General features: G+C 44.3%; 1 protein-coding gene across 7 annotated transcripts in view; it reads right to left on the bottom strand.

Annotated features, from left to right (window-relative positions):
* Positions 1-12,723, bottom strand: part of PPP2R2B (protein phosphatase 2 regulatory subunit Bbeta) — a 383,796-nt gene that overhangs the window by 235,651 nt on the left and 135,422 nt on the right. For 2 of the 7 annotated variants that reach the window (XM_016126546.2, XM_016126545.2), the window contains one exon: positions 7,398-7,591. The exons of 3 other annotated variants lie outside the window; for them this stretch is intronic. In XM_016126546.2, coding sequence (XP_015982032.1) covers positions 7,398-7,591 — 194 coding nt within the window. 2 more of the 7 variants (XM_016126551.2, XM_016126552.2) reach the window with 2 other exon arrangements.

The raw sequence follows: 12,723 nt of genomic DNA, 5'->3' as shown, positions 1-12,723 counted from the left end.
CTGTCAGTCTCCCAGAATCAAGCCCAATAAACCTGGAATATATCCTCTCACAGGTAAGGCACTCTTTGGTGCAGTCCATCTAGCAGACTTCATCTTTCTCAGGTTAAAAACCTGCCCGTAGGGGTCCCTCCAGATCCTTGCCCCTTGCCAAAAGAGTTCTCATCATTTCTTTACATTTGCTTTAAGCAGTTACGTCTCATCCTTCTCAAGCACAGAGCGAGTCTGACTTCCCCTCCTACATACCTATCTCTTTCTATTTATTACCCACCATGACCCTTTCGCCAAAGAAACCAATTAATACTAATTAGTTTTCCATGGATTGGACACGTGCATATTCTACCATCATTTCTCCTAACTCTTTCAATAGTGAACTTGGAGCATAAGAATTTAAGGGTTCCTAGATTATTTAAGTCAAAGCTCCCAGTGGTCTTTGTAAAAAGAATCTATCCAACGAGATAGTTATGTCAGAGCTGATTTTTGGGCTGATTCTAGAGTTCTACTGGAAAGTCAGAAGAAGGAAATTTGGCAGTAAAGATGATAAATTTAGTGAAAGTAAACACCTTTTATTAATGGGGGTTGAGAGGAGCAGCATTGGCGAGCTACCCTGGATAAAATGAGGCCTTAGACACCTTTTACGTGCAAAAGAACATTGGCCGTCACACAGCTGTCTCTGTCCCTCTCCTTTTGCTCTGCTCCAGGACATTATATGAGCTGCCATCAGCTCTGGAGAATGGGTGCCTAGATGGCCCAGTGGGACCATCTCAGCTCAGCCTGGAAATTGCACTGAGTGTGAGAGGCATGGAGAAGGCTATAAAAACCCAGCTAATTTTCACATTTTAATTGCTCGATTTGGTAAATATTTTCCTCCTCTTATAAGAGTAGAATAAATCTGCGGGTCACTAAAGATTCTGGTGCTAGGTAGTCGATTCAGCTCCCTCTCTGTGGGACCAAGGGGAAGGTGCAGACATGCGCACGGCTGTACTGGGAAGAGGTGGACCAAGTGGGTCGAGCAGCACCAAATGGGCACTATGGGATGCATGCAGAGGGTAGAGCACAACCTGCATCTCCCCGCCCCCCGGAACTCTGACAAGAGGCAGCAAGAGTGGGCAAAGGGCACATGCCTAGAGTCCAGGCGGCCACGGAGTCACAGGTTCTAACCTGGTTCTGCCACTGACAAGTATGTTCATTTCACACAAGTTTCTTTGTATCTCCAAATCTCGAAATTTCATTTTCTGAAAAAAATGGGGCTAATGCAATCATCCTCTCAGGGCTGTGGAAAGCAATTCGAGGAGTAAACACATGACAAACACTTAGGAAAAGGCCTGGAATACAGACAGTACTCAAGAAACCTTAGTTCTCTTCCCCCAGCTAAGTGTCTAAATTGGACCCTTCATTTCCTCGTAAATGCAAATGCCAGAGTCTAGGAATGTCAGCCTATAGCTGTGTTCTTTTCATGGCGTATTACCAATATTTTGACAGGACTGGACTAATATTATTCACCCCAGGTTCATTGGTACGTTTCTGACCAGCCCTCATAAAGGGCTTGGAATTGCCCCTGGGGACCTGAATGCTAATAATGAATACTTGCTAGTGATTTTCAATGCACTCTGGTTATTATGTTTAGTAGCAGAACACTTCCCATCCCCAGAAAGGTCATTTATAATAGTATAAGGCAGCTTCTGCCCACCTTCCATTTCACATTTTTCTGAGAACAGCAGAGAACTCAAATATTCATCCATATGCATTGGAAATACTATTCTGACCTGGCATTTGCATACGAATATACCAGAGCAACTTCAGGAACTGCAAGGCAGCTCTCCATCATCATACCAGCTCCGTTTATTTTTTCCAGGGCCTTCCCAGCACCTTCATATCAAAAGCCATTTTCATGTACCTTCCCAGTTTTATTAACCATAGTTTCCCTCTTTCTTGAACATGTGCGTGGAGAAAGCAGGGACCTTTACGTCCTCGTTTTTATTCTCGTGCCCCTAAGAAGCTGTAACACTTCACAGATCACACAGATCTCAACTTTAGAGACCCTCTAACCTCAACCTACACAGGACGGGACTCTTCTTATTCTATCACATTACTGAGAAATGGCCATATAGTGTTATTTGAATAATTTCAGTGTGTGGTTAATTACGCTTAGCAAGGCATTCATTGTGAGGTACTTTTTGTTACAATGTCTTTCTTCCAAGCCGAGATCAGTTTCCTTGTAATTTTTCACTCAGTGGCTCACCTTCTGCCCTGGGTGCTCTTCTCCTAGGCATCTCATCTGTTCATGGGGTTTTAAATACCTTTAATACGCTGGTGCCATCCCAAATTATATATCTAGTCCATACCTTTCTTCTGAGATTCAGACTCAGATATCCAGATGCTTATTTGAGAGTCTCACTGTGGAGACTAGATATTTAATACGCCCCTCAAACTAATGAATTCCCAAAGTCTTTTTCCAGTTTCGGTGACATTGACCATTATGCGTCCATTCTTATGCCCAAATCTTGGGAGTCCCTGACATAGTCTCCACTTGCTTCTCTATTTCTACCCGATCTATCACATCAACTAAATCCTATCCATTCTTCTTCACAATGTATCTCAAATCTATCAAACTCTCTCCATCGCTACTGCTGCCACCATCCTAGAGTCCAGCCATGGCCTCCTAATTATCTCCCTGCTCAGCTTTCACTCCTGTCCACTTCTGGCCCAGCCTTATGACCCCAGCCCACACAGCAGCCAGCCTGAGCTTTGAAAAAACAAACCCGATCACAGTTTCCCCCTGACCAAAATCCTTTCTTTAATGGCTTTTGATCCATCTTTGGATAAAGTCCAAACTCCTTATGGTCAACAAGGCTCAATGTGATCTGGTCCCTAAAGGCTACTCCAGTTTCTCTTTCTAGCATTTTATTATGAAAAGTTCCAAAAAGACAAGCAAAGCTGAAAAAAAAAAAATTACAGTGAATGTCCCGTGATTAGCTCCGGGACTTTATCATTAACATTTTCTACTTGCTTTATCTATCCCTCGATCCTAGCCTTAAACCTTCTTGTTTTTGGTGCATTCCAAAGTAAACTGCAGGCTCCAGTCTCGCTTTTCTCACTCTTCCTGTTCCCTTCATTCCAGCCATAAGTAGCCTTCCATTCCTTGAATCTGTCCAATTATTTTATAGCTCTGGGCTTTGTACCTGTTCTCCCTTCTACCTGAAATGCCTTTAACTCTTAATTCCTGATTTATCCTTTAGTTCTCAGATTAAACTTTCTCTGAGAGGCTTGTCTCTGAGGCCCCACTCTAAACTAGATCTGCCTTTCTGCCTTACATATGATCTCAGGGCACCTTATGCTTTTCCTGAATATTGCTTATCACAATTGGTACTATATATTTATTTGCAAAATTATTGGTTTAGTGTCTACCTCCTCCACTAGACTGAAAGCTCCATGAGGACAGAGACCATATCTGCACTGGAACACACTGGAATACCTCTGCAGAAAGTCAATTAATATTTGTTCAAGGAATAAAAGCAGAATAAATCAATTACTAGAAGGAACTACATGGAATAAGTGAATTTGTTCTTCCTTTAATAGATACAAACAATATGGATTTTTAAAGACCGCTAAGAGAAGACAAAACTTACTTATTGCCAGACTATAACCAGCAAGTACATTAAAGCAAATTAATAAATGGCAAGATCTATGGCTCATAGCTGAGCCATGAAGGGACTGGTAGGTTGTAATGACCTCTCCTCCATCTCCACTAGCTCTTCCTTTCAAGTTTGGTCCAAATCAACACACCAAGGAAAAACAGTGCTTGCTATGCAAATGCAGCTTAAGCAATAACAATGGCTATAATGTATTGAGGGTATTTACTGAGGTCTGGCTTTATGTCAGGTATCAGAGTGCTTTCTCTGTGTTAACTAACTTTTCCTATAGCACAGGTTCTATTGTTATTCTCATTTTTACACTTAAGGAAACTGAGAACAGAGTAGTTGTTTTAAAACATGTTATTTGACTTCCCCCTTCTAACCAGATTGCCATTCCTATAAACTCCATCTGTATAGATTATTCCGTCTATGGTCCCATTTGTGAGTAGGAAGATTAATCTAGAAAACTCAGACTGCTCTAATGAAGAGGGTTCTAGTTGCTTCTAACAAGCTTAAAAATATAGAAAGAAATCCACATACAGATCAAATCTGAGAGATAAACTCTTGGTTAGGAAACTAACAATTCCATATCTGAAAAGTCAAAAAAACCATTGTGCCTTTGTTTTGTGGTTATTCCGACCCCACCCATGCTTTTCCTCATATATAACCCATATACATCCTGCAAAGAATTTTACTCTAGATGGGAATACAGTTTACATACAAAGATAAAACCATTGTGATCTTCCCCAGAACAGTAGCTCAGGGTTATAGGAAAATGAGGCAGTGTGAATTTCCTAGTGAAAGAGCACAGACTTCAGACAGTCTCGAGTTTGAAGCCAAGCTCTTCTCTTGACTGACTGTGTGACCTTGGCAGATTAGTAATATCTCTCTGGGCCTCTGTTGTTCGGTTTCCTTATTTAAAAATGAAAATAACACCACCCACTTAGCAGAGTTTGGATATATTAAAATGCTAAACGCTCAGCGCAGTTTTGGGACATAGAACATGCTCAAAGATGCTAATTTTAAAAAGGAAGGAAAGTTAGAAAAAAGTAGGGAAGGGTGGTAGGTAACTTTAATGCCCAGAATAAGAGTCACTGGAATGTCTATAATAAATACACATCATGCATTTCTTTCCACAGAGAGGGGGAGATAGAGGGAGGCAGGCAGACAGACACTTGGGATCTTGGGTAAAAGTGTCCTTTAGCATTTGCATTGCTCTTAGCTGGATGAACTTGCCTGCAGCTACCACTTACAATGCAAATTGAGCTTAGAGTCCTTCACACTAACTACACAGCAAAAACCTTTCAGCTTTAAATAGAATACTGCAGTGTGAAATGATCTGAGCCCAGGAAAGGAAAATTCAGAGATAAATGGGAAGATCTTGGTGGAAAATAATCTGACATATCTGGGCAGGTACGAAAATACAGAGATATCAAAAGAGACAAAAAGAAAAGCAAAGTCTATAGAAGAACCTAGAAGCTAATTTCTCGGAAAGTTTAATAAAAAGGAAGAGAACTTTGGGGGCAAGACCCCCAAAAGTGAATTTTAACAAAGAATATTTTGATTGGGTGCTCTTTTAAGCTGTACTAGCACTTCTAAGGTATTCGTCAGAAGAGAGACCCTTTCCTCTCTGGCACGCATGGGAGGATGGATGTCCCTTAAAATAAACAGATTAAGACCACAGAGAACTTCCTCTCTACCCAATGTCTGCTATTGACATTGTCTAAGTTCCATTTATTTTTTTCTTCCCAGACCCTCACCAAAATCAGATGAAGGAATCTGGAAATCTACTGTGAAATAAAGGTTTGTTTAGTTTTGAGTGTTGGGGGGGGGTGGGGGTAGGAAGGGGGACGTGGGGAAGGGGAGGGAGGGAGAGAGAGAGAGGGAGGAATAGATATCTGAAAGATTGATGTAGAAAGATTTTAGAAAGCTCTTTCCTGTAAACTCATGCCTCACTTTTGACTTTATAAACCCAAACATTTTATCTAGAATCGGAGTTTACAAAGATTTCATAAAATAGGAACAAAGACGTGGTAGTATTTAGGGCCCAGAAAGTGATAAAGAATGCCGTTTTTAACTCATTTCTTCATTCTACAGATGACGCTTCTATACACGTGGCCCCAATTTACCCGTCTTCCCAGCTCAGTAACTTTCCTTTGCCTGCACTTGGACACATAATGCAATATAGAAGAAAACATGAAGGCAGCCCTCTCTGTTGTCACAAAAAGAAACAAATGTCCCCCTACCCCAAAAGCCAATAGACCCAAGGCCAACTTCTTTCTTGGATGACATGCTCAGAACCAGAGCCAATCATATTCTATCTGGTAACTGAGTCGGTGACAAAGCACAAAGACTGAGAAAGAACATCTTATAACCACGTTGTCATCGCGCAAATAAAAAGAATCAGCAAGTATGGTGTTTGGTATCGGTGAGGGACCGATACCATCTCTAAGTCTCTGGAGGCCAGAGCTCATCCGACTCTGCACAATCTGCCTAGCACCATGGACGTAGTAGGCTTGCTGCTCTCCAATAATAATGATGAATGGAGAATATATTTTCAATAGTGCTAGGCAGCCTTTCTATCTAAAACTTCCAGAGATGTTTATAGAAGATGACACCTTTACCCCCAAATTGTGTCTTTTAATTTCTTTCGGAGCTGGAACTCTTTTCCTCCTCCCACCTCATGTCTCTAGTAGTCTTGATTTGATTCAATATTATCAAAATTTTAGCATCAAAGAATAAGAAATCTTAAATGAACACACCTTGCTACATTACCCTGAAGCACGGTCACACACATTTTTCTCACATGGATATGACAATGTGATAACGCAACACTTTATATGAGTGGCCCGCCAGTAGAAAATGAAAACAAAAAATACAAAAGTTTTGGTATTAAAAAAAAAATGCCTCCACTCTTCACACACAAAAGGCAGAATGAGTTCCACCTGCTGACTTTCCCTGCCTGCCTGCCAGGCACTCAGGCTAATGTCAGAACAAGCGGGGAGGGAGGGAGAGGAGGAGAGAGAGGACAATTTCACCTCTTGGCACAGCTCGGCTTACTGAACCCTCTTGCTTTCTGCTGGCTGTTGATTCAGCAGAAACTACTGCTGCAGAATTCATAATGGTGATTTTTAAAGGCCCCACTGATCGCATTGCTTTCCCCACGTGTCAGACTCGTTCGCTCGCCTCTGGAACACCGTTTCCCCAGCCACCTTTTCATTTCTTGCTAATGCACTTTCAAGGAGAGCGGGGCTCGCCCTTTTGCAAAGGGCCTTTTGGGGTTTTGATTGTCTGAGCAGGTAACCCGGCCGGAGTGATGAACCGGCAGGAAATGAAACCATGCCCTCCCTGCAGCCTCTGAGAGACAACATCATTTCACTCAGACAGGGGAGGACCCACGGTCCTTCTTGGCCCCTTCTTTCCTCTCTCCCCTCAAGACCCCTGCAAACACCTTGGGGGGAAGGGTCATCTGCCTTCGGGGGGTCATTTTTTCCAACCCGGAGCCCCACCCCGAAAAGCTTAGCCCCTGAGGGCCATTTTAACTCCCTTGGGCGCCGGGTCCACCTGCTGCTGAACGCCGGGCTTGCCTCGCGGAGCCCGGATGGATGTGGGGCGCACTGGCGGACGCCCCTGCGAGCGGAGCCCCCGCCCCAGCCCCGGGGCCCGGAGGAGTCTCCGCCACTGCGCGCCCAGCCGCCCGCGGAGCATCGCGATCCGCAACTTGCTCCCGGCCCCAGCGGCGGAATGCGGCGAGGCTGGCGTTACCTTCGGTCGCATAGCTGTGGTCGCGCAGGAAACTGTTGTTGATTTTGCGGGTATCAATGTCCTCCTCCATTGACAGCAGGTTTACTTGCGTGGGAACCAGAAGCCGGCAGACAAGTATCCATGATCCCTCCCCGCAGCCAGTCTCACAGGAGAGGGGGGCAGGGGAGCCAGTGGGACTGCACCATGGTCCGAGCCTGAGGAGGAGACGGGGAGGCGGAGAGAAAAAAAATAAAAACCCGGCAATGGAGCTGTCACCTCCTCCACTCGGGATCTCCGAGGCTGCGGCGGCTCCTCCCGCGGTGCGCTCACTCCAGCTCCAATTCCCAGCGAGGATGCTGCGCCTGCCTCCGCTGCCGCCGGTGCCAAGATGCGCCGTGCCCCGAGGGGCTGGTCCCGCCCGCCGCCCCGGAGGCGCTCAGAAGCGTGGCTGGGGAGATGCCCAACAGGTTCCCCTCGTTGGCAGCCGCTCCGAAATGCAAAAAAAAAAGATCCCTCCTCCCCCTGGGAGAGCGGGCAGCCGCGACAAAATGGTGCCTTTCTGGACCCGAGCTGCAGTGGCGAGATGGCAGGGGCAGGATTCAGGCTGGCCCGGCCAGGGTGAGGGTGCTGGTCCCACGGGAGGGCGGCTCCCGCTGGCGGGGGCTAGGAAGCCGGCGGGGAGCTGGGCAGGTCGCTGCGGCCGGCGCCAGCGCACTCACCCTCACACCCACACGCGCGCACTCGCAGCTGCTGCTGCTGCTGCTGCTGCAGGAGGCTGGAGGCGGCTGGTGCATTAAAGGCGAGGCTCCTCCCAACCGCGTCAGCAGCCCCAGGACTCTTCCCCAGCAGCGGTGGTGGCCGAGGCAGAGGCTGCGGCTGCTCTCTGCTGCAGTGGGGCGCACGCAGCCGCGAACCGGCACCTGGGCGGCAGGCAACGAGCTTGCAGACCCACGTGAAAAGCATAGATGCACACTCGCAAGCTCCCACCTCTTGAGCCGCGCAGCTAAGGGCGGCGTTTACTCTAGCACCCACAAGCCGCTAGCTCGCTGCCTTTTTCCCGACACCTGCGCTTCAGGACAGCAAAGAGAAGTGGATTCCCTTGGGCAGGCAGGAAACCTACATCCAGGTCTCTTTTGCCCCCCCTTATATGATGCATGCAGTCCCTTGATGAAGTTAAAGGGCCAGGCCTGGGGTTGCAAGCCTCAGAAAGAGAGGAGAGAACCGGAAGGAGAGGGGCCAGCGCCTAGTTTAAGCCCTCTGTGCTGGGAACGGAAGGGGAAACAGGGGCCAGAACTTCTTTGCGATCGCATCTGACTTCATTCATAGTCATAAATATCTTCTAATTGTAGGCGTCTATGTCTACACAGGCAGAGGGAAGCAGAAGGCTGAGTTGTGAATCTAGTTAACCGCAGTCAGTTCTGAACAAGTCCACCTTCCCCTAGCCCTTTGCACTTTGTTCTGGACGAATTGCTGCAGGCCCTCTTGTAGGTTTTGCTTGTGAAGACAGGACACTTGCAGGACCCCCTTACATTTGCTGTCAACTTGGAAGGTACCTGAAAGCCCTGTGCCAGCTGAGAGCCACTGCTACCCACAGGAAGTTTCCAACATCCAATGAACACAAAAAAGAGGCCTGTCTTCCTACTTCAACTAGGAGAAAATATCAATTTCTCTACTCTCCCCAAATTTCAAATTCCATATTTGAAAGAAAAGTAGATCATTCAGTTATGAAACAGCCAAAATCATTTATGAAGCAAACCAAGTCACTAGGAAGTCGGTTTGGAAAAGAAATTGCCCCACTTTCCTCTTGTAGAAGGGATTCATTTCAGTGGGTGTCACCGCAGGGAGAGATCAGCAAATGTCTTGCTCAGTTAAGCTCCACAAGTTTAGCTAGATGAGCCCAGAGGGACCTGTGAGTTAATTATATACATACAATGCTTCGGCTAACACAATTTAGAATGTATTTGAAGTTCAAAAAGATGGGAAAAAAGTCCTTAACTGAGGCTGGGAATTGCCACTAGATTTCCATGAAGGATAGATGCTTCTAGTAGGTGGAAAATGGCATTGTCCCCATCTTCGGAATGTGACTGGCATGTCTCTGCAAGAAGAGAGTAGGATTCCTCTTTGGTATAATTTTTTGAAGGTCAGCTTACAACAGATTCCACGTTATTCTCATCTGTTAGTTAAGTCTGACATGCTTGTTTGACCGTTTGTTCAAAATTCATATATAAAATTCCAGTAACAGATGAAGATTGGTGCAAGTTGATTTAATTCACTTCGGCACCTGTTGCCAAGCTGGTTCTTTCACATGATGAGCTGTATCTGTCAATGAGGTTCCCGTGGTCAGCTCATCTGTAGTTACTCAGTCTAGCTTCTCTTGCAGATCAACATCATGGGGAATGAGGAGAGAGGGCGGAGGGGGAAAGTCACTAAATTAATCTGAAAGTGGTGAGTAGACATCTTGCTTTCAGCTGAAATGAACTTAGTTGTGACAGGAGACCTTGAAATAAATAGTATTTGGGAAATTCTCCCGCTTATCTTCCTGGAATGTGAGCTAGATTGGAACAGAGCTGCGTGATGACTCTGGTAGGCCTAGGCTCATTGGCCAGGCTGTGCTTGAGGAATTTTCCACTGTAACCAATGGCAGGAGTAAATTTTCCCTTTCGTGTTTCCTGAAAAATTCCTCCCACATTTATTCAATGGTACACGTACTTTTCCCCCTTAGACGCAATTTCTGGATTAAGTAGATTTCAAAGTTGTTTTTATTTTGTGGACCAGTCTTTTCTACTGTGGGCAACAGGAAACTAGGCCCTCTGCTTAAAACCAAGAAAAATAAAGCTGTTGGCTTGGTGCTTTAATATGATGGCGTGTAGTAAGAGAGGGAACGAAATGAAAGAAGCCCTGCCCAATCCAGCGGTGGCGAGGGGACTGAGAAGACTTGCTGACCTTCCTTCTAGTCCTCCAACATGTCCGGTTCTTTGCTAAAGCTCTTGGCATTTGCACATGTCATTCCTGTGCCCCTTCCACGTGTTCCTGGCATTCTTCAGTATCTTAGCTGAACTGTTTGTACTTCATTGAGGAATTCCCTGAGCACACTGAGGTCCCTTCCTCTGATATTTTCTGTCACTTCTTCATGGCACGTGGCATTTTGCAATTGCTGTTTACCTATTATCGTCAATCATTTCCAATGCATCTCTGATATTAAGTTTCTAGCACTTGTTAGATGTGCAATTATATTTATTGAATGAAGATAAATATTTCTTGAACGAATGAGTAAATTACTGAACTTTTTCAGTGAGATTTAGATTCAATAGCTCTACCTTTATTAAATAGCTAGCAACACACACACACACATACACACACACACCAACAAAACCTGTTGTGAGCCAGTAATTTTTTAGCTTGTAACTCCTATTCCTATTGAAAAAATTGTTCCTACCCATTCTTATATGCATAGACACCAAAAATATTTACTGAACTTAATATATGTCATGAATTGTTCTACATGCTGGGAAGACAGTTAAAAGAGTTCATTCTTTCACAGAACTTAAATTACATGACCTGATTTTAATAACATGTACTTTCTTAGAAATACAACAAATGCATTTATAAATCAATAACAAAGGCTATATGTTACTATAGCGTATTGTTAAGTGCCAAGGCTGTGATATCAGGCAAAACAGATTTTTTTTTGCCATTGATTACTGTGTATGTGAGCAAGTCACAAGATCTCCTTGAGCCATTTTTTTTTTAAATCTATAAATTAGGATAACAGTTATCTATTTCATGGAGTTATTGTGAGGATTAAAAGAGATAATGCTTGGAAAGAATACACTGCTTTTACTTATTGAGTATTTACTGTTATCACCATCATCAATAGTGAACAAATATTTAAGCACCTACTATGTCAGCAGTCACCAGGACAGGACTAGAGATTCAGCAACATCAATGCGTAAGATGTTTGGTCAGTCTCTGCCATCATGGAACTTAGTGTCTAATTTATAGTTTATGTAAAGGAGGCCCCAGGCTACAAAGGGGGCTGCAGGAGATACTGAAAGGCTGACCTAATTCAGGCTTGTGCTTTACACAGAAAAGGCCAATTACAAACACGCAGCCTTCTTAAGTTACACAATTGAGCATGACAGCATGTGGACACATTCTTTTTTTATCACCCTTGGCATGGTCCCCTTCCCCCAACACTCCCATATACCTTTACCCAAGTTAGGCTAGTACTGCCTACCCTGGAACCTTTTAGGTCATCCTGTCCAATTAGCACATTAAATATCTACAATTTTATTAAAACCTTTGACCTAAGCCAGTCTGGAGATTCTTAATATAGGCTTTAAGTGTCAGACAGTCCTGGTTTGTGTCCCAGCTCAGGCATTTATGAATTTCATGACCTTTGGCAAGTAATTTAACATCTCTGAGCCTCTGTCTTTGCAAAATGGAAGAAAATAATAGGAATTACTTCATAGGCTTGTTGAGTGGCTTCAGGGACAATGTAAGGAAAGTGCTTAGCGCAGGCTTGGCTCATAGCCAAGCCTCAACTAAATGTCGGTTTCCATCCTAGTACTGTCCCATTGGGGCCTCCATCTGCAGGGAAATGGGGAGGCACTGCAAGTCCATCACTCATGTGAACAAAAATGACCCAGAAACTTGAGTTGCACTGCCTACCAGTTTGTCTTAACAAGCAGCTAAAAACTGGATGTATGAAATTTTACCATCTTGCAAAAATCCCTTTGTAAGCAACCAAATCCTGTGCAAATGGGAGGAATTAGGATGATCTTCTCAGGATTTTTGCACTTTGTGTGTGCAGAACTAACTAATCATGTTTCTCTGTCGAAGAATCCCTCTCTCGGATCACTAAGCACCAAATGCACAACTATTTCTGAGGTGGTTTATGTGCTAACTGCCCAGAGGATGACCTCTTGAATTTTTAGCAAGGTTTCCAATTCCTTCTTGTGCATGTTGCAACATGTAATACCTCACAAGTGACCCTTTAACATGGCACTTAGACTAGGAAAAGAAAAGAAAACATCTCGCCCTTAAGATACTGTATTAGTTTTAGACTCTGGACTTTTAATGGATTTCACCAAGTAAAATGTTCCTTCTACTATCCACGTAGAGCACACCACGGTGGTGTGCTGGAGCTGATATGTGCTGGCTGTTGAGAACCAACTGTGATGATTGTACACATCTCTTTTCCTGTTCTGCTTTGAGTGAGGTCGCGTTGGTAGCTTAAATCTGAATTTGCCACAGTGGGAGAGTTATAACATGAAAATGAAAATAAAGAACCTATATAAATCAGGACTTTTTTTAGGACTTTTTTGAAAGCTGATTGTTAAATGTT

The sequence above is a fragment of the Rousettus aegyptiacus genome, unplaced genomic scaffold (assembly GCF_014176215.1).
Source record: "Rousettus aegyptiacus isolate mRouAeg1 unplaced genomic scaffold, mRouAeg1.p scaffold_m13_p_7, whole genome shotgun sequence".
NCBI classification, from domain to species: Eukaryota; Metazoa; Chordata; class Mammalia; order Chiroptera; family Pteropodidae; genus Rousettus; species Rousettus aegyptiacus.
The sequence above is the reverse complement of the archived record's forward strand: the minus strand, read 5'-3'. Positions and strand labels throughout refer to the sequence as shown.